This window comes from Clinocottus analis, unplaced genomic scaffold (genome assembly GCF_023055335.1).
Source record: "Clinocottus analis isolate CAN_PGR_092001 unplaced genomic scaffold, fCliAna1.0.p SCAF_24, whole genome shotgun sequence".
Lineage (NCBI taxonomy): Eukaryota > Metazoa > Chordata > Actinopteri > Perciformes > Cottidae > Clinocottus > Clinocottus analis.
In genome coordinates this window covers 1,754,715-1,779,641 of record NW_027175976.1, presented here as the reverse complement: position 1 = coordinate 1,779,641, position 24,927 = coordinate 1,754,715, and the positions used below count along the sequence as shown (strand labels likewise).

General features: G+C 47.7%; 1 protein-coding gene across 3 annotated transcripts in view; it reads left to right on the top strand.

Moving 5' to 3' along the window:
* The first annotated feature begins 403 nt into the window (after positions 1–403).
* Positions 404–24,927, top strand: part of kcnh7 (potassium channel, voltage gated eag related subfamily H, member 7) — a 51,815-nt gene continuing 27,291 nt past the window's right edge. For all 3 annotated transcript variants that reach the window (XM_068591046.1, XM_068591045.1, XM_068591044.1), the window contains exons 1-3: positions 404–648; positions 1,368–1,598; positions 20,227–20,382. In XM_068591046.1, the coding sequence (XP_068447147.1) occupies positions 573–648; positions 1,368–1,598; positions 20,227–20,382 (463 nt within the window). In that variant the 5' untranslated portion in view covers positions 404–572. The remainder of the gene's footprint in view (positions 649–1,367; positions 1,599–20,226; positions 20,383–24,927) is intronic.

Here is a 24,927-nt window from a genome sequence, read left to right as displayed (position 1 = left end):
GTTGTGCGCTGCGCCTCTGCTGCCGCTCCGTGTGCCGCTTTGTCTGCGCACCGTGCGGGTTTCCCCCCCTTCGCGCGGCTCCGTCGGCGTGTCGCGCCTCTCCGCCCCGCCAGCCTCTCAGCCATTGGCTTCAGAGCGCCATCAGTCCTCCCTGCACAACAACACAGCCCCCTCCACGCGTACGCGCACACCGGGCTTTCGAGGAGCGACGGAGAAATGTTGGCGAAGCTGCGTTTAACCGACTCCTTCTCCTCCTCCTCCTTCTTCCTCCTCCTCTTCTTCTTCTTCTTCTTTTCTCTCCAGCTCCACGTCGGCCGAGCCTCTGCGATGCGCTCGAGCGGCGACGCGTCGGAGTTGAAATAAGGGAAGCACTGGGGGGGTGGGGGGGCTGTTACGAGGATGACTGACTGGTGACAAAGAAAACGGGGAGCCCCTCTGGCTTCAGCTGTCAGCCGCTACTTGGTGTTTTCATAGAGGGGGAACCGGCTTGCTCTTCACTTCCACAGCCAGAGGTTGTTGTTTTTTTAATTTACATTTTTTTTTTATCATTACCATTCTTGGACGGGGGAGCCATGCCTGTCCGGAGGGGTCATGTTGCGCCACAAAACACATTTTTGGGAGTAATTATCCGGAAATTCGAAGGACAAAGTGAGTATCCGTGTGTCTGCGGTGCTGTGTGGGTGCGTTGTGTTGTGTTGTGTGCGTGCTCCTGCGTGCTGAGAACAATCATCTAGGGTTATGATATGCACATAGGCCACAATGAAAGCATGCATTGTGTTGTACTATATGTCAGAGGCACATGAAAAGTCATGTTAAGTTAATTCCAGTCTTGGATTTATCTCCTGATCTCCTGCTCCAGTGGTAATTGTTGTTTTAAAAATCTGCAAAACAAGGATTAAAGGGGTTTAATAACTTCCAGATCATATCCCAAAAAATACCTTTATTAAATCCTCCAGTTTTTAGTTTTTTTCTAGATGATCTCTGCTGTGTGGCTCCACACCAAGGAGTCATTTCTTGTGCCATGGATCTGGTTTTACTACTGAACATGTGTGGCTGTATTTACATTCCTCTATTTTAACGTCAAATAACACCATTCACAAATATATATAATGCAATAATCAAGCCTTAATAATCAAGCAATTCATCCAGTGTATGAAGTTATTTTATTCACAGGAGCAGCTGAGCACCATTAAGAAACATAATGCAGGATAATCTCATGTAAACAGATTACACACGCCTACCTGTATGTCCAGAATCTGTTTACACACTATATTTATGTTGCATCTTATCGCTTTAATATATTCATTTACATTCCAGTAAATTGCTCTTCAAAGGAACAACCTCCCTCTATATCTCCTCCTCTCCAGATAAGAAGTTCATCATAGCCAATGCCCGGGTGCAGAACTGCGCTATCATCTACTGCAACGACGGCTTCTGCGAGATGACGGGCTTCTCGCGGCCGGACGTCATGCAGCGGCCGTGCACCTGCGACTTCCTGCACGGCCAGACCACCACCCGGCACTCGGTGGCCCAAGTGGCCCAGGCGCTGCTGGGCTCGGATGAGCGCAAGGTGGAGATCACCTACCACCGCAAGGACGGTGAGTGTTGTGGTGTTGCAGGAAGCTCCGTCGCTCCCTTTCCCTTTTAAGCAATCGGCAGGTTTTTTGGGGGGGCACAACATCGAACACCGTGTCCCAGCGGTTGCGTCTGTGCGCTGCACAGACGCGGTGTTCATGCGAGACGCTCACGGTGCATGTGCTTACGCTCCAGGTCCACGCTGGGTCATTTGGACTTGTGAGCCTGCTCCATCTGGAGCTTTCTGCAGCAGCAAATCACCCAGCGCACCCATTTAGGAACCCTGAAGGGGGGGGAGCAGCTGCGACGGTTTCCTTTTGCTGTGAAGTCCAGTCCAAAGATGTTCATTAGCCTGCGCTGGATAGGGCACCCTGGGAGGGATGTAGCTCACCTCCCCAGAGACCAATGTGGAGAAGGCGAAGGAGTGCGCTCTCTCTTCCTCTTCCTCTCCGAAAGCGCCACCGATCGCTGCTCTACAGTGCAGTCACTCGGGTATCCGGCGTGCACGTGCTGCTCATGAATACTGCATGCAGATCATGACTTGGCATGACAGCTGGTATTGTTGTGATGAGTCCCGAGGCCGGCTCCAGAGTGAAAGTTTAAACCGGTCGCATCAGCTGTGCCGGTGCAGGGAGCGTTCATGTGGTGACCTCAAACAATGACACGCGTATGTATCCCGATGATTGAGCCTCCTCGCATGAGGCCGAAGGTGAAGCTCCTAATATGGATTAGCAGTTTTATAAGAGCTATGTGGAGATCATACGTGTCCGGTGTTATTGTATGTTGCCATGAGGCTTCGTGTGTTTTGTCCTTGATGATTGTCAACACTGTGTGAGTTACTTTCAACCGAATGAAATCAATCCACGCCACGTAAGTTGAGCCCACGATGCCGAGGCTCAACAAGGAGGATTACGAGCCTGCGCCGGGCGAGTAAGACGCCACATCGGGCGAGTAAGATGCCACATCGGGCGAGTAAGACACCACATCGGGCGAGTAAGATGCCACATCGGGCGAGTAAGACGCCACATCGGGCGAGTAAGATGCCACATCGGGCGAGTAAGACACCACATCGGGCGAGTAAGATGCCACATCGGGCGAGTAAGACACCACATCGGGCGAGTAAGATGCCACATCGGGCGAGTAAGACGCCACATCGGGCGAGTAAGATGCCACATCGGGCGAGTAAGACGCCACATCGGGCGAGTAAGATGCCACATCGGGCGAGCAAGTCGCATGTCAGGTGGCTTCCTTCCTTGTGAGGAAATGACGGCGGTCAAAGCCGAAGTTTATGAGCTGAAGTGCAATCGGGCGTTTAGATTAGCGTGGAGACAGACATGCAGTTGTGTGCCAAACTCCAGATGAAATTATTTAAATAAAGCCAAACTCTTTGTTATCAGCTGATAACTAATATATGGGCAAGTAAAAAGGTACTTTGGGCAAGAAGATCCTGACCCACAATGAATGTACAGACATGTTTTTATGAGGTTGAGTGTGTTTGATCGTTGCTGCAGAGAAGTGATGCTCTCTGTGTCAAAGTGCCACGAGCAACATCCTCTATTTATTTATTCACGACCAAACCACTGGACAGTAATTGTTGCCTAAACCTCTAAGCCCACTTCAGTCCACTTCTCTCCAGATAAGTTAGCTATAAATGAAGGAGCGAGTCCCTGTGAGCCTCCCCGAGCGGAGGAGCAGGAGGAACGTAACGCTCCCGATCTTGAGAAAAGGTTTCTCTGCTTATAAAGGGTCCGACGTGCTGGTGGATAATGACAGGAGATCCTATCGGGGGGATTTGTTTTGACATTTCATGTGATAGGAGCTCTGGATCAGGGATGATGATGATGACTTTAAAGATTATCTCCATGTGAATGTCTAAATTATTCTCAGGCAGGTATAAGGAGAGAGAGCGAGGGAGGAGACTGGGCGGTTTACAGAACGGTGACAAGTGATCCTCCTCCTGCAGACGTGGATCTGGTCAGAGGTCTGAAGAGCGACGAGAGCTCGCTGACGAGCGCTAGAGGGAACTAGCAGAGGGAGAGACGTCCGCTTATTGTTTGAGTGAGAGAGTCAATAAGCAACCCATGTTGTTTATTGACTGCAGCAGCCTGTTTTTTACTGAAAATCAACAAGCACCACAGGAAGCTCAGTCAGGATGATGTCATAATTCGTCTTATTTCGTGTTTACTACATATTTCACAACCAGGGAAATGAACTAACATTTTCTAAAGTGCTGTCTTGTGCAACTTGTATAGTTTTCCACTCCATTTCAGAGGGGACCAGTCTTCCCTTTAGCCCACTATTTGTCTGACAGTTGTGTTTTTCTGATGATGAAAGAACAATCTTCCAAAACGCATCGTCGCCAACCAAGTTCCTTTAACATGTGTAGAGCTTTCCTGTGTGGTTGTGAACTTACAGATGGTTGCATTAGCGGTACGATATGAGGATTTAAATGCCTCCACAGGAAAATCATCAGCATTTGGTCTTTTTTCTCACAGACTTCTGTACAACCAGAGTCGCCCCCTGCTGATCAGCACACAGAAAGAAAGCAGGGTTGAGACACTTCTTCCCGTTTTAAATGCGACATTGTTCATCATCAGTCGTTTATTTGGTAACTTGGGAATCATTTTGGCCTCGTGGACTCTGAGGATGTTGTGCGGAGGATCCTGTAGAAATGGAAAGTAGCTGATAAATATTTAAAGAAACTTTAGCGTTCCATTTGAAACGGTACTGTTGAGTAATTTGCTGCATAGTCTTGCGATGAGGTCACTCTTACTCTTTGCTTGGTCACCAGCGTCCTCCAGATGTTCTGACTGGAGCTCGCAGGAAGGAGCATTAGCGAGCGCTCATTAGTGAACAGCGTTGCGTTACCACAAGGCAACGCTACGCGGAAGCCTTCTGGGAATATTTGTTGGACTAATTAACCAAACAAAGATCTGTGAAGACGTTAGGACGCGTTACCAAACAGCGGCCTTCGGGGAGCCGGCTCCAGCAGGAGTGCTCTTTTACCGTCCACGCTGACGTCTTTTAGTTGACTTGGGTTTGAGCGCAGGCCTCGGTGATGGAGTACCACCATCCAGGTAAAGGATGAAGGACTTCAAACCAGAGCATAGCGGGTCTGATGTCTCTCTCGGCCGCCGCGGTGTCAGCTGAGCCGAGCCGGGGGTTCAATCTGCATCGACCCGCCGAGCGAACGCAACTAATGAGGACACAAATACCTTTATGTTGCATTGATCTTAAAAAAAGCGGCGCGTCGGAGAGAGGAAATCAATGAGGGCCCAACGGCCTCCCTCCTCCAGCCGGCCTCAGGAGACTTGGACGTAAGGAGCTGGAGGACTTCTGACCATCGGACTCTTTGGCGAGGAAGGAAAGGTCTCATTAGCATTCGGTACGCCTCAATTAGCTCAGTGTTTTCCTCTCACCTGACTGAGAGCTCCTCCAGGGACGGTCACGCACCCGGTTCCTGCTCCCATGCTCTGCTGTTTACAATATGCAAGGCTCATGAATCCTGCATTAGATCAGGATTTAAACAAAAATGATCCAGTGTCAATGAATTGTTTTGTATATTCAAAACTCTGGCATGTTATTGCATATCAATAATTACGGGTGGTAAAATAATCATTTGATGCATCACAAATCTCTCTTGCAGAAATTCAAAACTCGATTCTTAACATTCTGATGGCTTCTAACTATTCGTTTTGTTCTTTACGACGGCCCCTGAACGCAACAGACGTAAAACACATGTGTCTCGTTTACTTTCTAAACTCAAAAACTAAACTAACTTTGCTAAATGCCATCGAAGGTCTGGTGAAGGAGCAGTCCAACAGGGAGCAGCACTCTTCAACGCTACGCCTGGAAGCGTTCGGCTTCTTCTTTCTTCTCGTCGGAGAGGACGAAGCGATTCACGAGGTTGATCGCAACTTTTATTGCCGTGGATTTGCAACCCTGCTCATGGAGAACCAGAACTTTCACGCCGCGTCGCAACCGAGATACAACTTTCCTCTCAAAGTTTAATAAAACAACGAAGCTTAAGGAATCCGTGAGGAAAGCAGGTTGGATAGAAGTAACACACGCCCTTTGTCCTAGAATCATGTCCCTGCTCCCTTTATGACTGTAAGCTTAGTTTTACTACATGTTCCTGAGAGGAGAACGTCTTGTATTTATAAGAGAGCTGCTACTCAATGAATATTGCCCAACAAGGAGCTAAATACATGTATATATTTGCTTGTTTTCTTCGCAGGGAATGACACCCTGCCGTGTACACATCATAGCAAATATGCAGGGTTTTAAAAATAGCATAGTCAGAGTGAGAGGAAAGAAGTCGTCTAATTTAAAATGAATGCGTCGAGATGAATCGTAGCCTGTAGAGATTACCACTAAAACAATCTCAAGTATCTGTAACCATTTATATTTGATTCTGCGCAACAAATGTGAGTTTGGAAGAAGAGAAGCGTCGTCACAGATCTTTGATAACGTAAAGGGGCAAAGGAGAAAAGACTGGACTCCATTAGGAGTCAAAATAAAGTATTTCAGACACACACAAGGAGCGTTTTCGCCTGACTTTACTCGCTCGACTTTATGTGGTTAATTCGCTTTTTCGCAACCGTTCGCGGCGGAAAGGGGGCGGGGCCTGGAGCGTCAATAGCAATGTCATTGCGTTGAGCTGATTGCCCTCCACGTGGCGGACCGCCGGGGGTTTCTGCAAGGCAATCTCCTTCTTTTTAATCCCGCGACCCCGGGTTGTGCATAAATGCTTCGCCCGCTGTCCTTTACAGTCCACGCAGGAGATCCTGCTCGTCAGCACAATCTCCGGCACATTGGTAATGCTTTCTGCTTCGTGCCGTCGCAGAACCGCCGGTCCTTTTGCCTCCCGGCGCTCTTATCAGGACGACCTCTATAGGAGAAGTAGCTGTCATTTAAGTTTATTCCAAAGCCCTGGGCTTGACATTTAGATGCTGAGCTGGTTGCCGCGCTTCCTTCCGGCTATTGTCAAATCTGATTTTTTTTTTTTTTTTTTTTTCCCGTTACGATTTTTGTTAACCTTGATACATGTTCTGAAAAGACGAGCGTGAACTCAGTCAGCACCTGGAAGGACAGTGAGTGATGCACGAGTGCTTTTTCCTTTCAGTCGTCCCATAATTGATGCGTGTTAGTTTCCCCATTCGCAACGTGATGACTGATGCGTTTCACTCGATTGTAATCGCATAAAAAAACAACACAGATGCCCCTTGAACCCCGTCAATGAAAACCTGAGGGCCTTGCTGAAGTTGATTCCTCTGAAACTGTCAATCTCTCTCAGGTAAATAACAGCATCCTTTAAAGTTTCTCTGGCTGTAAACTCATTTCAGACTGGAAAGGTGAATTCACTTCCTGTTTCTCATTAATTGCCTGCATCTTCAAATACATAATAAATATATTTGGACCACAAAGAGCTGCTTTTATGCGCCTTCTCCAACTCAATTTAGAGAATAGTTCAGAAGTTCAAACTATATTTAGCGTCGTGATAGTGCTGTTGTTTTCTTATTAGTGCTCTGCAATGATTTAACTGAGAGACTGGCGCTCGAATCAGGATCCAATCGTCGAACAGCCTGATGGGTAGTGAAGTAAAAAGTAAGATATTCCCCTCTTGGTCGGAGTGGAGTGGAAGTACAAAGTCACATGAAATGGAAATACACACTTAAGTGCAGTACTTGCGTAGCCTAAATGTATTCGGTTACATATCACCTTTGCAATTTTGCTCTCAAAGTGCATCAAATGAATGCATTTCACTCTAAAATGAACAAAACAGAGTGAGTGAGACGTCAGCAGGCGTCCACTGGCGGTATAAAAGGTGAGTCACTGCAACCGGGAAAGGTCCTTGTGCATGCAGCTGTAACTAGCCACCCATTATAATTTTATAATATTAAATTGCGATTAGCCGTGGACGGACACAGAGGTGCACACTCGCTCACGGACGCCCACAAGCGAGCAATTACATGAATCTCCTGGCAGAGATGATAATAACCTTCATGGAGGGGGGGTCACCTCCTTCATGAAGCCTCGTCCGTCCAGGAAAAGAGCAGGTTGGAGCCAAACACGACATTAAAGCAGTCAGAGCGACACAGGGGCCGTCGTTCAGAGCATTAATGTTCCAAAACATAATCGTTTTCCATTCAATTAGCAAGTGACAAAGTGCCTCCATCATGTGGCCGTACAGTAAACGCTGGAGCGTCGCCAAGATTCTGCATGCGAGTTTGTTTTCCTCCGGCAGGGTTTCTCAAAAGATAGCCCCGCGGCTTATTTAAATGCTAATGGCACTAATTGGATTTGCAAAATGACGAGAACACCTCTCCTCTGAAGCAAACGATGACTCCGGATGTGTGAAGACCTTCTTTCAGATCTCCCTGACGTTATTGGTGACAGGTCTTACGCCTTTTTCAAAATCCCTGCTTCAGTCTGAACGGCGTATTTACTCTGCAACAGTTGCTCTGTCGGCTTCAACGTTCAGAGATTCAAATAGAATAATCAGTGTCTGGCTTTCCCCACTCCACGGGCAACTCTCAGGGGCCTCGGTGGAGAGAGAAGTCCTTAAGCTCAGGACACGGGCAAAGCTTTCACTTGCAAATAGCAAATGAGAGTGAAAATGTTGCGCTATAAATAGGTTTAAGTTGTGCTTCTGAGATGAGTTTTTAAAATGACTCAATTCGATGCAGAAACTTCAGATTGTGATCCGTCTGGAGCGCGAAATGGGGACTGAGTTATGTTATTTCTCTCCACAGTTATTTCTAATTATGAAAAACCATAAATGCATACCATAAGTTTCCAATCCTGAGTGCGGATATTTTCATAAATATGCCTCTCTGCTGCAAGGACGGCCATGTTTTATGAAAATAGCATCCACACAACAGTGAAATACTTCTTTAAGTTAATGAGGCTACCAAACTGGAACTCAATGAAAACAGTTTAAAACATGACATTTTACAAACACATGATGTCATTCAAGCCGCTCTCAGGTGTCTTTAACGTGGACAATTTCATATTCGCTGTGTAGATGCAACTCAATGAGGCTCTGAAGCCTCACTAGTTCCCAAATGCTTTAAAACTACAGCTACAGAAAGTAGCCTCACTATGGAGAGGGACAAGCTAACCAGCTAGCTGGATAGCTAGCCGTCTGTCTCCTTGGAGCTGCAGATGTCTCTTCCTGCCAAGTTGCAACCCACAAATGAAGGCCCCTCTGATGTGTTGTCACCGAAACAACTCATAACAATCGCCATTTTCTTTTCTATGTCCATTCTGCTCCTATCTATTCCCATGGCCGTGTCGAACATGCACTAAACCCCATGGATGATCACAGAATTAAAGGAGTTCCTTTGCAAATGGTGTGTGACTTTGAATGCGGCCGTCTCGCTCGCCCTCACCAGTTCTCGCGTGCCGGAGAGAAAGCAGTGCAGCGAGCTGCCCCCCCGCTCTCTATCTGAAGTGACAGGGACAGATTTGTTTTGCAGCAAAAGCTTCGATTTCCTCTGCGTTGCCGCCTCACAGTGGCTCTCATTTATAATGAGTTTCTCCGATGGCTTCTCCCGGCTGGCAGCGAGAGGAATTACAGATTGTTCATTTCCGAGAAGATTTGTTAGTTACTCTGCTTGGTTGTCATCATCACGCACACGAGTGCTTTCAAACACTCACAGTCTGGGGATGTGGAGTTACTCTTTAACATACTTTGATCACCACATTCACATATTTTGGACTATTTAGAGGAACATCCTCCACGCTGTTGTCCAGTGGATAATGGAGTGGCCGCAGCATCGTGTCAGCGTGAGCTCGCTGGTGTCACTACGGGGCAGATCGGGAAACGCAATCCATGAATGGATGAATAAAAACAGTGTCCATTTCTACGACTATAATCCGTCGAGCGGCGCTGACAAACAGCTGGCTCTGAGGACAGCTGGCCGAACGGGGTTAGCGTGGATGTTTACCCAGAGTAAAAGTCAAGAGGATCACCAGAGTCAGGGTGGTCTGAGCATTTATCAGCAGCTATATTTTATATTTATTGGCCGTCATTATGTTGCTGCTTCCTCGTGGTGAATCCTCCTAACAGATTGAAATTCATGAGGCCTTGCCTTTCTTTTTTTTTTTAAACCTCATTCGGATCTATAACCCATTCCTTCAGCGGCCCTCCCCTTCATTCATTACAGTCTCCCATCCGACAAAGTGAATGAGGTCAATCGGAGGATCGGTGGTTCGAGCCCCGGCTCCGCTCGTGCACGTCGTTGTGTCCTTGAGCAAGACGCTTCACCCCGAACAGACAGACTGTGTGATTTCACACCACAGGCCCATCTTTTCTCTCATTCACAGATTGAATATGAGCTCTTTTATTTCCCGTTTATCACATCAAATCCTGATTGTTTCCACATTTTTCGGTAAATTTCTAATTAGATCAAAGTATCCATAAATATATAATTTCATCATCATTTTTCTCTCTAAGACATGCTACAGACCACGCTGATGCCACACAGCGTCTTCACGCCCAGACAGTCAGCGTTGGAGCCTTTGAATCATAATCTGAGTTTTTTTTTAGTTTTTTTTTTAAGAAGCCCACATCTAAACGCCGGCAGGGCCGGGCGCTGAGCGGCTGCAGAGTCCCGGTGATGGAGATTGAATCAACGAGCTCTGAGAGTCCGAGGGGACGGCCTGCTTCATCACAGCCGGCCGTCCGCTCAACTCGACCTGACATCTGCACATTACGGAGGCGTCGGGCCACAAACGGCCCCGCTGTGGGACCGAGTCCTCTTCTCCCACTCGAGTGCTCCTGCAGCATTCAGGGGCTCACTTTGTGTTGTGTCCTGTTTCTTCTACTGTGGGCAGAGGGAATGCTGATGAGTTGACATTCAGATAAAAGTGTTTTCTTGAGGGGGACAGGAAGTGGCGCCCGTCAGGTCGCTTCTGTTATTTTTAATCCGGCGGCCCTCACAGGTCAGCGTCAGAATTAGATATTTGTATTGTTTGGAGTCGGCTATCGTGTGTTTTGATTGAAATAAATATGCGCGTTGCGCGGCGTCACGGCTGGATTGTCACCCTCTTGAATGGAGCCCGGAATATTACCCAGCAAGCATTGCAACAATGTATCTGAAGCTCCTGTTATGTGATCCGTTGATTGGCGTAAGCGCGTCCCAGTTGCCGATGATAATGCGACGTTGTGAACGGCGTATCCGTGTCTGAATTGGCACGAGGAGCGCTGGCAGCGAGAGTTTACAGCTGCTGCCGTTAAGTAGAGGTTCACCCAGTCATAATGTGGTGCTTTCATGCTCCTTCCAGTCAAGATGAGCACTGGGACAAAGGTGAATTATGACGTTATGGTGAAGTGATCGTGTAAAATGTAGTTTTAGAGAGAAAACGTTTTGAAGGAGATGATTTCACAGCGATATGAAATGTATAATATAAGCAGTTTATCTTCCTGACACTAGCTTCAAGCAGCTTATTACACATCGTTGAAACAATGACGCAGAGGTTCCCATCATTAAAACATACAATCCGCATTTCCGAATGATATGAATCGTGTGTTTTTTAGGCGAATATCTGCTATAGATGACTTCAAAGTGACTTCAAAGGATACAGTTGGTTATAATGAATATTGTTGCTCTGCAGCGAACTGAACTACCAGTTTTCAGAGAGTCAAGTCACTTCCCCTCGCTGTGTCTTGTTAGCTGCACCTGTCGGGTCAGATTATTTCCCTCCATTCATAGCGATGCAGTGTGTTCGCGGCTTCTTTCACAGCTCGGTGTGTGACGGAGTCCGCCCGGCCTCCCGCCGCCCGCCGCCATCTCCCAGATAACCTTTTGCGGCGACGCCGCGCGGCGCCCAGAGCTTCAGGGAGATTATTCGTGTTAATGCTGCGATGTGGAGGCTTTGTTGTATTCCATGAATCGCTCAGGACTCGCTGCCATCGCCTTCAGATTATCTCGCTGTCGCAAAGACGGAGTGACGCATAATGAAGACGTCCATAATTTATAACATTTGGGATGAACTGTTGGTACTGTGCTGTCCATTGTGTGTCATCCTCTGTTTCCAGAGAACACACAAAGCTTTAGTTTGTATTTATTTTTCAGTGTATTTGATCTCGGCTTTTTTTTAAAATCCATAATCTATTTGGATGTACAGTCATAAAGCGGCGCCGCGGTCAAATTTTCTTTCAAAACTAATTGAACTCGAACGTATTTAATATAAATGAATCATCTCCGAGGGAAATCAAAGCCCGACTGAAGATATTAAACCCTCGCCTGAGCGAGAGTGCACTTGAATCTCTTGTCAGCTGATCGTTTAGCGGCGGCTCGCGGCTCGTCCTCCTGACGGGAAGAGTCTGACGCGCGGATGCTTCTGACCTTGAGGTTCGTGTGCGATCTATTAAAAGTCTCCCGGAGCGATAGACCAAAGGATCAAGTCCTGTTCAAAGTCATTACGCGCTGACGACATCCGGCCCGAAGACTTAATGCCGTGGTCTTCCTCAGCGCGGCCACTCCACATTGATTTTGTCTGGTTTTCTAGTGCAGGCCGTATCGGCTGCCTCCGCATCCCTGTAATGCTGCAGTGTATCACACCCTCAGGCCCCATCAGTTAGCCGAGGCCCCGCAGCACATCGGAGGAAATGGGGGTTTGTGACCAATAACTTATCTCCAGTATGTCATTGGAGCGTCTCAGCTTCGGCCAGTAAATGACGTCGCAGAGGCCGGTGAGGTTCGGACCGATTGCTTTCCAAGCGTTGCCTTTATTCTTTATTCCGTCTGCGAGAACGAGGCCGACTGCAATCGATACCGTAGAGGACAGAGAGAGAGAGCTGTGAGGCCTCGCTGGCTTAGCCGTCAGGGCTGGATCCCCCCCCTCGAGTAATGGTACTGTGATTTATTGACTAATGCAACACCCCCAAAATACATTTGGGCCCAGACCCTCACGGTCCACCACGGCCACGAGTAGAATCTATAACGCCGCCTGTCCGTCTGCACGTTTACAGATTCCTTCCTTTTCAGTTAGTTGATGCTGCCACAGCGCCACCTGTTGGCAACAATGGCGCTGCATTTGTCATGGTCACGAAGACATCTTGTGAATGAATCAGTCTCGACACAAATGGAGCCTCTTTTCTGGACCCTCACAATCCCCAAAACATATTTAGTTTCTGAGACTTGGGGTTCAAAGTGATAGCGGCCAAAACGTGAAGTGAATTGTTGTCTAGCCGTCTGATCGGCACGATGATGTTTGCGTGAGGGTCGAGGTCTACGTCGGCCTTGTTTGTTGCCGTCGTCTGGCTTTGTGTTCTTCAATTGAACGAAGCGGTGAAGAGTAGAGGTAACATATCGAGCGCTGAAGTTACAAAAGATTGAATTACCTCGCCGCGAATACCTTGAAATTGAGTCACCCGCCGTCACAAAGTGCTTTTGTGCCCTCGCTTCACCGTCGGCAGCTACGGAGCGAGCGTTTTGGCGTGCAGCTTGTGGTCATTTTCATCGGTGAACTAACATCCACGCTTCGGTGGTTTGACATGTGACCTTTTGGGTTCACCGCCTCTGACGTCGTACCTCCGGGGATAAGGTAGCCGTCCTGGATTAGAGCGCTAAACAGCTCTTAGCACAACTGAATGTTCCCGGGGGACTAAGGCGAAGGGATCACATTTCCCGAGAATGGACGGCACAAAAACAAATCAGCCTTCCTCCCTCTGGTGCGAGGTCAATTCTTGTATTTAACTTTTATTTCCGCCACCTAAATAACTTCAGGGAGCAACTGCATGTGAAGGCTGTGCCACACCTTTCCTTTACAAACACAATATGATTAATGAGACTCATAAATATACATATCCATGTTGCAATGCGCATAAATTATGAGTCACGATAGTCTGTGTCTCACAATGTTCTGCTTCAATCCATATCTGTTGTTGTTAAGCCTTTCACAAACTACATTTTCACCTCTACCGCACGCCCTGTAGCCGCTAGCACCATAAAGAACATTAATATAACCACAAGGACGTACGCAACAACAACGTGAAGCCACGAGAGCGCACGACCGAATATAGCGGCAGATTCGTGCCGGGCATTTGTCCTGAATGCCATCTCCTCGTGCGAGGGCAGCTCTGCCCTACATGGCGAGTCCTCCACCTCGCCCAAGTCCCAAGTCAACTGTTTAGGTCTGTTGTGTAGTTTGGTGTTGTTGTGTGTCTGTGGACACGTGAGGATCGTCATTGCCAATCGACGTGGTGTTGAGATACCCGATACTCCTCGTTAGTGGTGAACGAGCCGTGATCCGTACACGGAGTGAAATACAGTTTCACTGACGATCAATGGCCACCAATATTCAGTCAAATATGCGATTGGGACATTAATAGAGGAGGAAGACGAGGAGGAGGAAGAAGAGGAGGAGGAGGAGGAGGAGGAGGAGGGAGGTGTCACTCTAACCCCTCGAGCAGTGCAGCACCAGCCAACAGATCCCTGCTGCTGGAGGCTCGGCTCACATCAGTGTCACACACACACACACACACACACACACACACACACACACACACCTGTGTGTACACACATACACTCACCGTGCCTATTAGGCCGGGGCAACAAGCTCAGGATGCAATTCAGAATGATTTTGACGGCGGTGCTCTTGGCGGCGGTTTCTCCAAATGAGGACTATCAAGATCCCCATATGCCACAATCACTGTGTGTGTGTGACCTGATGTAATGCAGTGTGTGTGTGTGTGTGTGTGTGTGTGTGTGTGTGTGTGTGTGTGTGTGTGTGTGTGTGTGTGTGTGTGACCCTTCCAGTGTGAGAGCAGATTGAGCTGCATTGTCTTAATAATTGATGGTGGAAAGTGAATCAAATGAAGTTTTCCAGCATCTTGAAACCAGAACTCCAGACTCTCCTCGTCGCCTCTGAACACAACGATTCCTGGCTGTTTTGGGACTTTTTTGTGGGCATGTGTGTGTGTGTGTGTGTGTGTGTGTGTGGGCACCACTCAGTGGGAGCAGTTGGAGTGCATCGTGTCCTCGCGTGAACTCGGCGTCCAACAGCGGCGCTGCCTTCAGCCCAAACCTCAAGGTCACATGAGCCGTCGCCCTGCGCTGTGAGGAGTCTCAGCGTACTCGTGGTTCAGTAGTTCAGGTTCAGGTAATTCAGGTAGTTTTGTGTTTTCTTCTGGTAAAAACCCAGCCCCGCAGTACCGTGGCGGCGTCCCGCCTGGCGTGTCGTGCGCTCGATGCCACACTGCGCCGTCATCCTGGCGAGACCATCTGTGTGGCGACAGGTTTCCAGGTAGCCATTTTAATCCAGGTGGGGATGGAGATGAAGCCGAGTGGAAAATGTTCAAATCAATCAGACCGGCGTTCCCTCTCGGGCTTAAGGCCTTCGCCGGGCCGCTGCTGACGCGACAGCTTCTTTTTTTCGGTCGATGTTTCCGCGGATGATTGGCAGCTCCGTGTTTATCAGCTCACTTTCACCTTGCCAAAAGATTATTGGCCTATCTCTCTCTCTCACACACACACACACACACACACACACACACACCCTCCTCGGCAGATTAGAGACCGGAAAAGAACAGATTCTGCTTTTAGTCCATCCATCCGACTGCAGATTTTAGTCCATGCGAAGGAGAAACGCTGAGTCATGCCGTGTTTGAAACACAAAGGTCGTCGTCTCCTTTTTTTTTCCCCCTGAATATATTTCTTCAGAAGATGCCGCCTGATGGTTCACATCAGGATGCTTCTCTTTGTTTTGCTCCTATAAATATTCAGGTCGGAGACTAAAGCCGTTTTAGTTCCTCTCAGAGGTGCTCTCTCATTACACGGCACCGTGTAAACCGGCTCCATCGCCTGCTTATTAGATTTAGTTGGACAGAGAACATTTTGCTAATTAATGCTGCCGGCAGGCTGTGTGTGTGTGCGTCTCTGCGTGTGTGTGTGTGTGTGTGAGCTGTTCCTGCTATACTGAGATCCGTGAGCCTCATTAGAGTCGGCGTGCGCGTCCGCGTGTCTCTCGATGCCAGGGTGCCACTGAGCAATGTAAATGTTATTTCTGTTTGCGTGGGTGTCTGTGTGTGTGTGTGCACGTCGGTGTGTGTGTCGGTGTGTTTGCCTGGTATTTGCATCCGATGTGTTTGATCTGTCCACTTAACGCATCGGGCCGCCGTCCTGCAGAGGAGCCGGGCGGCGAGCTCATTCCTCACAGACGGAGCAGCTGAGGCTGCAGGGGGACGGACGGGAAATCAAATAGGCTGGATTTAACCGGAAAGGTGAGGAAGACAGACGAGGACACAGAGGGAATAAAGGGAGATGGAGAGCTCAGGCGGGTAAATAGATAGAGGTCGTATTAGGACATGAATTTAATGTGTTTTGTCATTTTTAAGCTCTTACTTAAGTTATTTCACCAGGATATTTCTCTTTTTTTCTGGCCCCCTGACCTGAAACTGTGACTCCCACAATAACCGCTCACAGAATGAGGTTCACGCTACAGGCAGCATGTTTACGGTGGTCATGCTGGGCCCTTTCGTACATCTGGAAGATGGATTTTTAACACCAAGAGCGTCCTGATATCTGGCAGCCCGTCGGGTGGAGCGGACGCGCGAAGCAATTAAAGGATTGAAACATTAAACTGTTATTATTTTCACTTTTATGGTCCTCTGCAGGCCTGTTAATTGTCCAACACACACACACACACACACACACACACACACACACACACCAGACAAAACTCCCTCCCAAATTCAAATTGTTTGAAAAACGTGCCATGAAAAAAATGGCAGAAGCAAAACTCTGACTATGAGCATATAAGTCACATGCATAATATATCAAATGTGTCCACACACACGCACACACACACACACATGCGCTGCCTTCTCTTATTCTTCTATTCCCTAAACAGTTCCAACCATTATGCTTTCTAGAACATAATACTTAGCGCCTATGAATTATAAATGCTCGTGGTTTCCACGGCTTATTTTTAGAGCGCGCCCCCGTACACAAGCACACAGATTGCTTTACAAAGCCGGGGTTAGGTCCCCTCCCGAGGCATGCCGAGCCTCCACTGGGCCGTGTGTGTGAGTGTGTGAGTGTGTGAGTGTGTGTGTGTGTGTGTGTGTGTGTGTAACAGGGCTGAAACCGACGATGCTGCTCTTGATCAGTGGAGCATAAGACGCTCTGTTCCCCGTCGTAGAGGAGTGAAGGACGAGAAGACTTCCAATGTGTGTTTCTGCTCGTGTGCGTTCTCTCGTTCTTCTGCGTTTGTGTGCGTATCCATGTGCATGTGTCGTCCTTCAACTTCATCCACGCGGGACACATTCAACCATCATGAATCTGCTCCTAGCCGCTAGCGTTGCTAGCACTGCCCGCTAACCGCCGCACATCCCCGGCAGATCAGAGCCTCACTTCACTTGAGGAACATCTCGCCGTCGCTCGCTTCCCTCAGACCAAAGCATCTCGGCACGGGCAGTCTTTTTTTTTTACCTCCGGCGCGCTCTGTTGTTTCCATGGAAACATTGTCTCCCGTCGCTTTTTAATTTTGATTTGCGCACCAAGCCGGCCGACGGGGTTTTCAGAAAAGGGGGCCGCTCGTCGCCGCTCGTCCTGGAGATGAAGCGGACGCGTTTCGTCCTTTTTCATCTCCAGAAAATCGGCGGCAGACGAGGAGCCGACGTCCAAGTCCTGAACTGTTCGCGTCGCTGTCGAGGTCTGTGGTGGTGAAATGCTACGACGCACAATCTAAACACACATGGTGTCTGATTGAGATGGATTTGGAGCGCCTGGTTCTGCTACTGAAGGCCCTGAACCCGGTCGCCGTCACTGTTCCCTTCAGCTGCAGAGAGGCACGGCCTCCACTCGGAGTGGGGACTTCCTTTGAATAAAGTCAGACGGCGTGTTACTACACAGCCTCCTCCACCCTCTCCTAACGCCCCCTGACTGATATTAATGGCTCCATCCGCTCCATCCGACAGTGATGTAGTATCAGAAGCAGGTTACGCGTCGCCCGGCAGGACCGGGGCTCATGAATCACACCCCGGTCCGGTGAAGCAGTTGGTTTGTGTTACTGCTGCACAACAGGATCGGAGGTACCTCGCTCTGTAATGCACGACATCGTACGTCACACCGGGGAGCCGGTGTGCAGCCGCTCTTTTTCAGACCCGAGTGTGGCTCCACCATTTGATATGTACACCAGCCAAATCTTCACAATTAACAGGAACTGGATACGTTTGGACTAGAATTTGAATTCCAGTGTTTATACTGTGTCAAATATATGAATAAAACTGAATAGATCGGCCCCATTGTCACCGGATCCAGCTACTTGAGTTGGTAGCAGCCCGTTAGCATGTAGCTGCATCCCCTCTGCAATGCCTTTTATATATATATATATATATATATATATATATATATATATATATATATATATATATATATATATATATATATATAAAAGGACCATAATAATTCCAATAACTTATTTTAATCCCTGTTATTCAGTGTTTACAAGGTAACTTCTCTCTTTGCTTTCAGTAACGTTTTGTGTCTTTGTATTTTCACTTTACTTAAAGCAAAGGGAGAAGTTACCTTGTAAACACTGAATAACAGGGATTAAAATGGAATTATTATGGTCCTTTTTAATAGAAAATGGTGAGACCAGCAATATGAAATATTCTAATACTTCAAAATAAGATGCTTTTTAATGTGTGATGATTGTTCCTGTAAGCATCACGGATATGTATGGACGCATACGAGTATATTATATATAATTATACCATCTGTACATAATGCCTTGTGAGTGTTGCCAGATTTTGGATCCTGACAAAACAATACGAGGAAAATGGCTCCAAAGACTGAAAGCCGGCAATTATTTTCGTCCGTGTGTCGAAGGCTTCCACATTTGCAAGTGCACACCCATTTGTGTCAGAACGTAGTGTGTGTGTGTGTGTGTGTGTGTGTGTGTGTGTGTGTGTGTGACAGTGTGTCTCTGTTCCCCCAGAAAATGAATGCTGTAGGCCGGGTGCCTGCTGGGCGAGCTATTAATAGCCTCCTGGTGACAGCAGGACTGAGAGCCTAATGTGAGGCAAAGCATCTTCCAGAGATGTCCACGTCCATTATTTACAACTTAATCTACATTTCATTCTCGACACCAGAGTCCTGCTCACGGCGTCCGTACACCCGTCTGGCCGGAGAAACCGCTGTTGAAACAAATTATTAATGTCGGGCGAGTCTGAAACGGCTCCGAAAATATCATTTTCTCTGTGTTATTTTCTGAACGATCAGACTTGATGTGAAGCGGAGGAGAGACAGCTGGAGAAAGAGTCTTCTCCGCTTCTTCTCCGTCTGCTGTTGAGCGTTGAGACACGAGGATGATCAGATCCGCCTCCCGCTGTGAAGCCTTCAGCTCCGGTTTTAATTGAGTTGAAAGAACTGAGAGCAGTTCCTCTTATTCCCTTCAGATTGAGAACATGTCCAGCCTTCGTCCTCCATCGTTAGTGCATGCCAGTACGTGTATAGTACACGTTTTATACGTACAGTATCTGTGATATTAAATGTTTCTCTGGTTCAATGAAACAAAGGTTTATTCTGTAACTTATTCAGTCTCCTTAAATCCCTCAGAAAGTGTTTTGACAGAGATCAGCGAGGTAAAATAACTTCTTTATCTTTGAAGAGAGAACTTGTGAACACTTTAATTTAATTCATTAATGGTGCAACACTTTAATACTCATGTTTACTTATTCTGCAATACTTTTATACACACTTACTTTTCATTCCATCTGTATATTTAATATTATTCTTACTGTTTATTTATATTACTTGATCTTTATCTGTATTTACTGTAATCCTGTAATTTCCCCACTGAAGGATTAATAAAGGATTATCTCATTTTATATACAGTATATCAGCTATTTCTGTTCACATCGAACTCGGCGAATCAAATATTATTTTTTTTACTTGTGGATTGTTGGAACAATGGAAGAAGAGTTTAATTGTATTTTCTTTTAAACGTGTTTCAAAGATCAACCTGTTCAACTGTTGTCTATGAGGAGAGCACATGACTGTTGTTGTACATTAGTATTGTGTTGATTTTGCTGGTTATAACCTCCTTGTGACCGCTGCAGACGTTTGTCCTGATGATCTTGTGGTGTTGGAGCGCTTTGTGTCCAGAGGATCGCGGCGTCAGAGAGGCAGAGACATTCCTGCTTGCTATATTTTGGGAAATACATGCCAAGCATACATTGCGTGTGCGCGCTGCTCTTCGTGCGATGACTCTGGATGTCGTCCAGGGTGGAAGTAACTGGATCAGGCGTGAATGTTAACTGGATGTTTGCCCCCTGTAGAGACAGGCTGTGCTGAACTGTACAGCAGGTCGGACTCGGGGCACGTCTGGATGTATGAAATCATTCAGCTCTGGAGGATTTCCTCTCAGTGGCCCTCTTGACCTTTTCCCCCCCCTTCATTCCTCCGCCGGGCCTTTTCTCGCACACACAGCTTTATCTGGAATAAGATGTTTGAATGTCAGAGTGTTAATGGGAAGCTCTCGGGTCAAACCGCACCGCAGCCGAAAAGCTGTTACTACGAACCTTTTGATCGTTTTACCATTTTAGTTTTGCACAAATTGCCTTTATCCCTTTTTTAAAGATGTCCATCAAACACAAGCTATCCTCCATCTCTAACCCTGGTTTCCTGTTTAAAGGTTCAAACTTCCTCTGCGTCACCCACATCATCCCCGTGAAGAACGAGGAGGGCGTGGTCATGATGTTCATCATCAACTTCGACTACGTCCTGGACGAAGGCAGCAGCGACTCGCTGGAGAGGCTCAACCACGCGTCGCCGTCCAAAGCCGACCAACGTGAGTAAAGCGCGACGCTATCGTGACAGACGAGGAGATGGTGGAGTCTGACAGGAAGTCTTTGGCGCTTAGGTTTGTAATCGAGGGCGGCCGTCGCGCCTGAGAGGCAGCGAGATAAACCTCCCACTGGAGGATGATTCGGAGACGGTTCGGCTGATGAAATTATGAATCTTTGACGACGTTAGCATGGTGATCAGGAGGTGGAAGGGACGTCGTGTTTAAAAAGAGAGATCAACCTAACGAGATCGACCTTTTAACCCCTGCTATCGACAATATTTGAACTCCCTTCCTCCAGAAAGCTTCTCCATGCAACCCTTGAAAAGAGAAGCATAACGCTTGTGTGGAGCGCTTCTGTTCTCATGGACTCAGTCGTGAAGAAAGAAGTCACAGCGTAAGACCTTGAAGAGCTCGAGGGGGGAGGAACCGGCACATGTGACCTTTTACTTGTGACCTTTCCGCATCCACGCTCATCTGTGCTTTCCTTGACTCAAATGTGAATGCTACGCGCCCCGCTAGATGCTACGTAGCTACCTTTGTGTATTGTCTTGCATCAACCTGACCCCCCCCCCCTCCTCCTGCATGACAGCTCTTTGTCATGTTGACACCGGCGTTTAGCGGACGATGATGTGTTAGTCTGCCAGCATCTCAAAGGTCTGGCCCAATTATAGCGCCGATGAAGCTCTGGAGCGACGGCGAGAGAGAGCGCTCCTCCCAGAGCTGTCGGGGTAATGGTGTGGAGAAGCCCCCCCCCCCTCCACAATGCAGTACTCCCTTAACATGTTCTCGATGCCTGCCTCCTTCTCCACCCTCCATGTGTGACATGCAGACCAGAGGTCACCTCCAGATGACTGTAATTGGATGAGGCCTCTAACGCGCTGCGCGTGTGTTGAGTAGAAAAGCAACGCGGCCTGGAAGCCATGCGTGAACGCGTAAGCTTCCCTTTGTGTGTGTGTGTCACTGATAAGGCCTTCCTCTCTCGCTCTTCCACGGGAGCTAATTGCTTAGCACAAGTGCTACTTTAAGGACCTCCAACAGTGACCTGGGCATCGGGTGGATGCGGTTTGAGTTTGTGATATTAACTAATGTGAAGACAAGTCTCGAGGCAGCAGACACCTTGGAAAGCGCTCAAAACCTCCTCTGCACTTGTTCCCGCTACAGTCCGTGTACAGGACCACATGTGATGTCTCACACACACTGACTCACACGTTAAACTAGCCCAGCCACACGCTGTCACAGCTGGTAATGAATATATTTGCCACCTGATCAGAGCAGCCATTTTTAACCATCAGCTCTCTGCCGTCTTTCAGAGAGAGGACTTAACAACCCTGAACTGGACTGGAGTTTCCCATTTCATCTCAGGCTTTCAGCAGCATTTCAACTCAAAATACCAAAATAATACATTTGGTTTTAGACATTTATTTACATATATATAGCATTTTATTCATATATTTCACTGCTTTTGTGAACCTAAGACTTTGATAAACCAATTTCCATCACCAAAACAGTTCATCCACATGAGTAAAGTTATGTTTTCACAAGAGATGTGAAGAATTTAAAAAATCGAGATTGCATTTTTCAGCTTTAGAGTCATATTTTCTCTTTACACTTTTGCCTTATGGCAATGGTGCCTCATTATATGGAGAGCTGAGATTGTTCTGCAATTTTAGATACATAACACATGGGTATATATCTCATATGCAAGTGCCTTCAAAAGGTAAATTTAAGAAATGATGTAAAATCGAGAAATAGGCCAAGAGCATCTCCTTCTGCAGAAATGCACCATACAAAACTCTGCTGCTCCCACTCGATCCTGCTTTAATGCTCCTTATAAATGAGTGGGGTGAAGTCGGGACACGGCAGAATGACTCATGTAATCAGAGGACCGGGGAGCCCAGGTAGAAACGACGCTATGCTAATCAGCTGTTAAGCACATTAACTGCTCCGCGGGCTTTAATTCATTGAAAACCACCAGAACAAGAAACCGAAACAAAAGGATTCAAAGTCGCCTCTTGTCTCGCTTTCACTGAAGGAAGCCGGTTTTATTGTCTTCCTTCTACTTCTCCCTGACATCGGGATCATGTTGGCATCACAGAAAGACGTTTCACTCTCCAACGCAGGGATCTGAGGGCCCAATTAATATTCAACGCAAATATTACTATCTGGTATCGTAGCAACACGGGCCAGTGCGTGTGTGTGTCCGTCGGCTGTGTAAAAGCTGCCGGTGAGTTGTTTTTTTTGCAGAGAGACAGAGTGGTGAGAGAAAGGGATGGAGGGAGGGAGGGAGGGTGAACACACACACACACACACACACACACACACACACACAACCTGCACTCAGATTGCTTTCAGTATGACAATTAAATTTAGCCACATACGACGTTTCCAGCGCGCGCCGCGAGCGCGCGACAGACTTATGAGCTAATTAAAGGATTTGCGGCGTGTGTGTTTGTCCTCCAGGCGCAGTAACTCTAAACACAGCTCTGAGCATGCCACTCTCATGAGCCGGCGCTCATTGTGTTGTCGAGGCGTGGAGGCTCCCGTTTAAATCAAACTCCTGAGAATGTGAAGCGCTGGAGCGGAAAACATGTGTCGGTGTTGTTAGTGTTGTGAGAGGAAAGTGTTGAGCAGGGTTTGGCTGCACCGTGCAGGCTCTTTTTGGATTATGAATCGTCAGTCAGGTGGTATTTCTGACGGTTTCTTATCCCGCCTCGCGGCGCCGAGCTCAGATGACACAGAACTTTGTTGGCGATTGTTCGGCAGCACCCATAACGCCTCTTCACTTCGTCTTCGTGAGGACGAGTGGCTTGTTTTCACCCACCGCGCTAGCTTCAGATAGCATCCAACAGAAGGAGGAGGCCGGCATCTCAAGGCCCACAGAGGCCTTGAAACTCTGAATACTTTCTGTCCGACACCCAGCAGGATGAAGTGACTTAGGGGCTCTTCACATTTTTGTTTGTGGAATAAAAAAGGTCGATCCATGCACTCGCCTCAAAAAGGCCGAGTAGCAACGACATCATAAGGCAGCTGTTGGAGCCGTATATTTAGTTTTGACTATAAATCATGTGTATAATCTAAAGACTGTCATATGAATGGATCTTAGATTTAAAATAATGCCTTTTTTGTGAATTTCTTATACTAATTTGATGAGGATCAGCTGGTTTTAGAGGAAGGGGCGGGACCGAATATCAGGTTTATAGGACATCGTCTTTGACCTCACGTCAGAATTTACTTTAGAAACTCAAGTTAGACTTCTGATTTTGTTCAGAGAAATCAAGCGACACAATTAAGGAAATAGTCTCCACAGTCATTATTGGACCTTTCTTCCTGTGATGTGGCACAGAATATGACAACTACTTAAACATTAAAGAAGACCTTTATGAATCAGAGCACTCGCACGAGAACGAAGCGCCGGCTAAATATCTTCACAATTCATGAGCAGTTCAGTCAGAATCAGCCGAGGCCGGCTGGTGGGATATGTGCATTATGTCGATGTCTTCCGCTTCCACGCCCTCGAGTCGGCGAGCGCGTGCGGCGCCGTGGTCACGCATGAGCAACGCATGTGATGTGTGAATGTCAGCGGGCGACTACGACCGATACCGTCGGGCTCATTGAAAGTATCTGTTTTGCGTAAAAAAACAGCGATACAGACGACTAATGCAAAAAGTCACCTGGGCCGCGGCGGGTCGTCGCTCAACCAAGTGCAGAATGTAATTTCCGGCGCCATCAGCTTTTGCATGAAGACTTAATTCAAACACACTGACCCAAGAAGAAGAAAACGACTCTCTCTCTCTCTCGCTCGCTCTCCTGCCGCTCTCTCTCTCTCACCCAGCAATGAAGACGCAGATGCATGCCGTGCCTTCAGAGCGTCAATCTATCCGACCACCTATTGCGTCTCTGGATGCCAGCCTCTCTGCAGACGGTGCATGTCCAATACAGCGTGCAGCCGTCTGCTCCAGTAAATGTACACAAGGGGACGTGATGGAGGTGCTGTGAGGTGTTTTATCTCCTTTGAATGCGCTGATGGAGGGTTTTCTCTGCGCGTCGTGGCAGTAAGACGCTCCGATATGTGCGGCATATGTTCCAGCGACGACATGACTCACAGCCACGCTTTGCCCTCCATATGTGGAATCCCGCTCGTGACATGTTTGCCCATATTGTTCTATTTGTGGATGCTGTGTGCGTGGGAGCCGTAAACTGTACCGCACTCACGACTTCCTGCAAAACATCACAACTACCTACTGCCTTTTTTTGTGTGTTTTGGATTCCCCTTCATGCCCTCAGGGAGCTGTCAATCACCCGGCACTGAGTCCTCAACGCACTACTGCCATTATAATATTTCACCAAACGTCCTCCTCCTCCATGAATAATTGACGGAAATTTGAAGATTGATGGAGTGCCTGAGGCAGGACGGGCATCTGTTTTGATCTGGTCTTTTTAAGATGGCCGTGTTGGCCGGCTGCTGCGTGCTGCTGGCAAACAACCACGAGATATCAGCGGAGATATTGAAGACGGTTCTGCCACAAATGCACCAGACGCAAGGTCGGC